At 44.3% G+C, this 2,250-nt stretch overlaps 1 protein-coding gene across 1 annotated transcript, besides 3 other annotated features; it reads right to left on the reverse strand.

The window, feature by feature from the left end:
• Window positions 1-119: 119 nt before the first annotated feature.
• Window positions 120-190: a sequence feature (A-rich).
• A 209-nt stretch (window positions 191-399) lies between these two features.
• Window positions 400-1,746, reverse strand: TraAM80_10281 (nucleoside transporter; the record flags this gene model as incomplete). The annotated part of the gene is made up of 1 exon (XM_029386914.1): window positions 400-1,746. The coding sequence occupies one exon, from the start codon at window positions 1,744-1,746 to the stop codon at window positions 400-402; it is 1,347 nt and encodes a 448-aa protein (XP_029233220.1).
• Window positions 1,747-1,992: 246 nt separating this feature from the next.
• Window positions 1,993-2,016: a microsatellite.
• Window positions 2,017-2,102: 86 nt separating this feature from the next.
• Window positions 2,103-2,119: a microsatellite.
• The last annotated feature ends 131 nt before the right edge of the window (window positions 2,120-2,250 follow it).

Here is a 2,250-nt window from a genome sequence, read left to right on the forward strand (position 1 = left end):
CAGCCTGTAGAGCCATGCAACCACCGGACACCTTCTCTGGGAGAGTGTTCCGGAAAGGGCGGGCTAACGCGGAAGAAAGGGGCTCGAAAGCTGCACTTGCTAAATCTCAACGCGGCACCAAAAATAAGAAAAATAATAATAACATAATCATAAAATAAAAAAGCAAAATAAAATAAAAATAAAAACAAATTTTAAGGGAAAATAAACCCCCTCCTTCAACTAGAAGCATCTGGAGAACACAGCCACCTCGTAATTACTATTTTGATTTCCTTTTTCTTATTTTCATCCCCTTTTTTTCATTTTCATCTCTTTGGTTTTTTTCTTTTTTCCCTCTCCTAATTTGTTTTAGCTCCTCAAACCCCCCTACACTTAACGACTGCAATTCAACGCCTCCACCTCCTACAGTGCCAGCACAATGGCCAACTGCAAGAGCGACCCTGTGGAAACACCAAAAAGGAGGCACACACCAGTCGCTTGACCAGCCAAAGCCCTCTCGCCATCACTGTCAAGACCCTCTGTCTCTGGCGTGTAGTAGACAGACATTGTAGCAAAATATCCGTTGGTTAGTCCCAACACGCCAGACACCGTGTAGGCGGCACCAAATGTGGGGATGTATCGTTTTGCACACAGAACAAGTAGCGGGACAAGGAGCGTTCGTAGCAATGCGCCAATAACCACCCACCTGCGAGAGACCTTGAAAGACTTAACCAAGGAAAACAAGCGTCCCACGAGGTCAGCGGCGTTAAACACTGCCACAACGATGGTCCCATACCACGGGTCTTCTTCGTCCATGGCCAGCATTACACCAGGAAAAAGAAGAAATGAAAGGAAATACGTGTAAAAGCATGAAAACTGCATGGGATAGATCTTCTTAATGACGGGCCAGAGCTTCGCCATCTGAAGTAACTCCGCCGTTGTGAGCGGCTCAATGGGTTCCGACCGAGATGATACTGCCTCACCATCCTCTTTTTTTGGGTCTTCCTCCAGTGCTTCTGCAGAGCCAACACTTGGATCATGAGTCAATTTGCGTTTCCGGTAAATGTTAGCAAAAAATCCGTGTTTCGAACGGAGTTCTGCGACGTAGCCCCGGGAGAATGAGTTCTTCGACAGCGACCATAGCATAAGCATTGTCACGACAATAATCCCAATGGCAATACTGAAGTAAATCACTGCCTGTTTTCGCACTGAATGATAGCTGTCTGACATGGACGCTTTAATAATAATCTGCAAAATGGACATCACAAGACCCGAAACAGCTGCACCAACGACAAAAGAGCTAATCATAATGGGCGGAAAAGGGCCAAACAGTGCATATCCAGTATTCTCATAAAAGGCGCGTGCAAAGCCTCCCACAAACGCCATCACCATCAACGCAGCAATAGCAGTGTTTTCAGATGTGGAGGAACTTATGGGAATTAGCAACAACACCAGTAACTCGAGCAGCATCAGCACACAGGAAGCATATAGCCTAAAATAAAGAGAAAGGCGGCAGCAGAAGGTGGTGAGGTTCACAGGTTCAAACACCGTCTGCGTCACCATGGTGACAACCAAATAAAATGTCAAAACCGTTCTCCAGAATTTCTCATTTTTCGGCTTAGTGTTCTCGTCATTCGCAACATACTTGTAGTAATCGGTCATGTAACTGGGAGCTGAAGTCACCGCGCTCACACCCATCACCATGGTGATGCCCATGACGATGCTCGTGAGAAAGGTCCATGCCTCTGAATAAGAACCAAACTGTGTCATCCTCCAGGAAACCTGTAAAACTTCACCCAGGCGTGTGTTTTCGTTTATTACTACTATTACTACGCTTACTTTCCTTTTGATTCGTCCGCAGGGCACTCGAACTTTTAATTAGACCTTGCAGAGAAAGAAAATAATAATAAATGAGAGTGGTACCGCCATCAAAGACAAAACGTCTTACAGTACCCTCCAAGCAGACTAAAAGCAACACCTGTGCGGCACCTCCACCTCCGCACGCACCGTGCATAGCAAACAACCAATCAAACAAACAAAAACCCGGAACTCAAGCCAAATCTCATTAATAACAAAAGAAAAAAAAGAAATTAACCACACTACATCCATGTATATAAGCGCCTTTGATATATATATATATATACTTTTTTGCATAAACAAGGCAGGAATGAATGAATTCTTCCATCTTATTATCAACAATGGAATGTAGCCAGTGAAATTCTGTTGAAGAGTGTGCCCTTGCTAACCTCATATTTCATTTTATAGTTGTTGATT

Source organism: Trypanosoma rangeli (genome assembly GCF_003719475.1).
Source record: "Trypanosoma rangeli strain AM80 chromosome Unknown Tra_15.4_contig_00874, whole genome shotgun sequence".
Lineage (NCBI taxonomy): Eukaryota > Euglenozoa > Kinetoplastea > Trypanosomatida > Trypanosomatidae > Trypanosoma > Trypanosoma rangeli.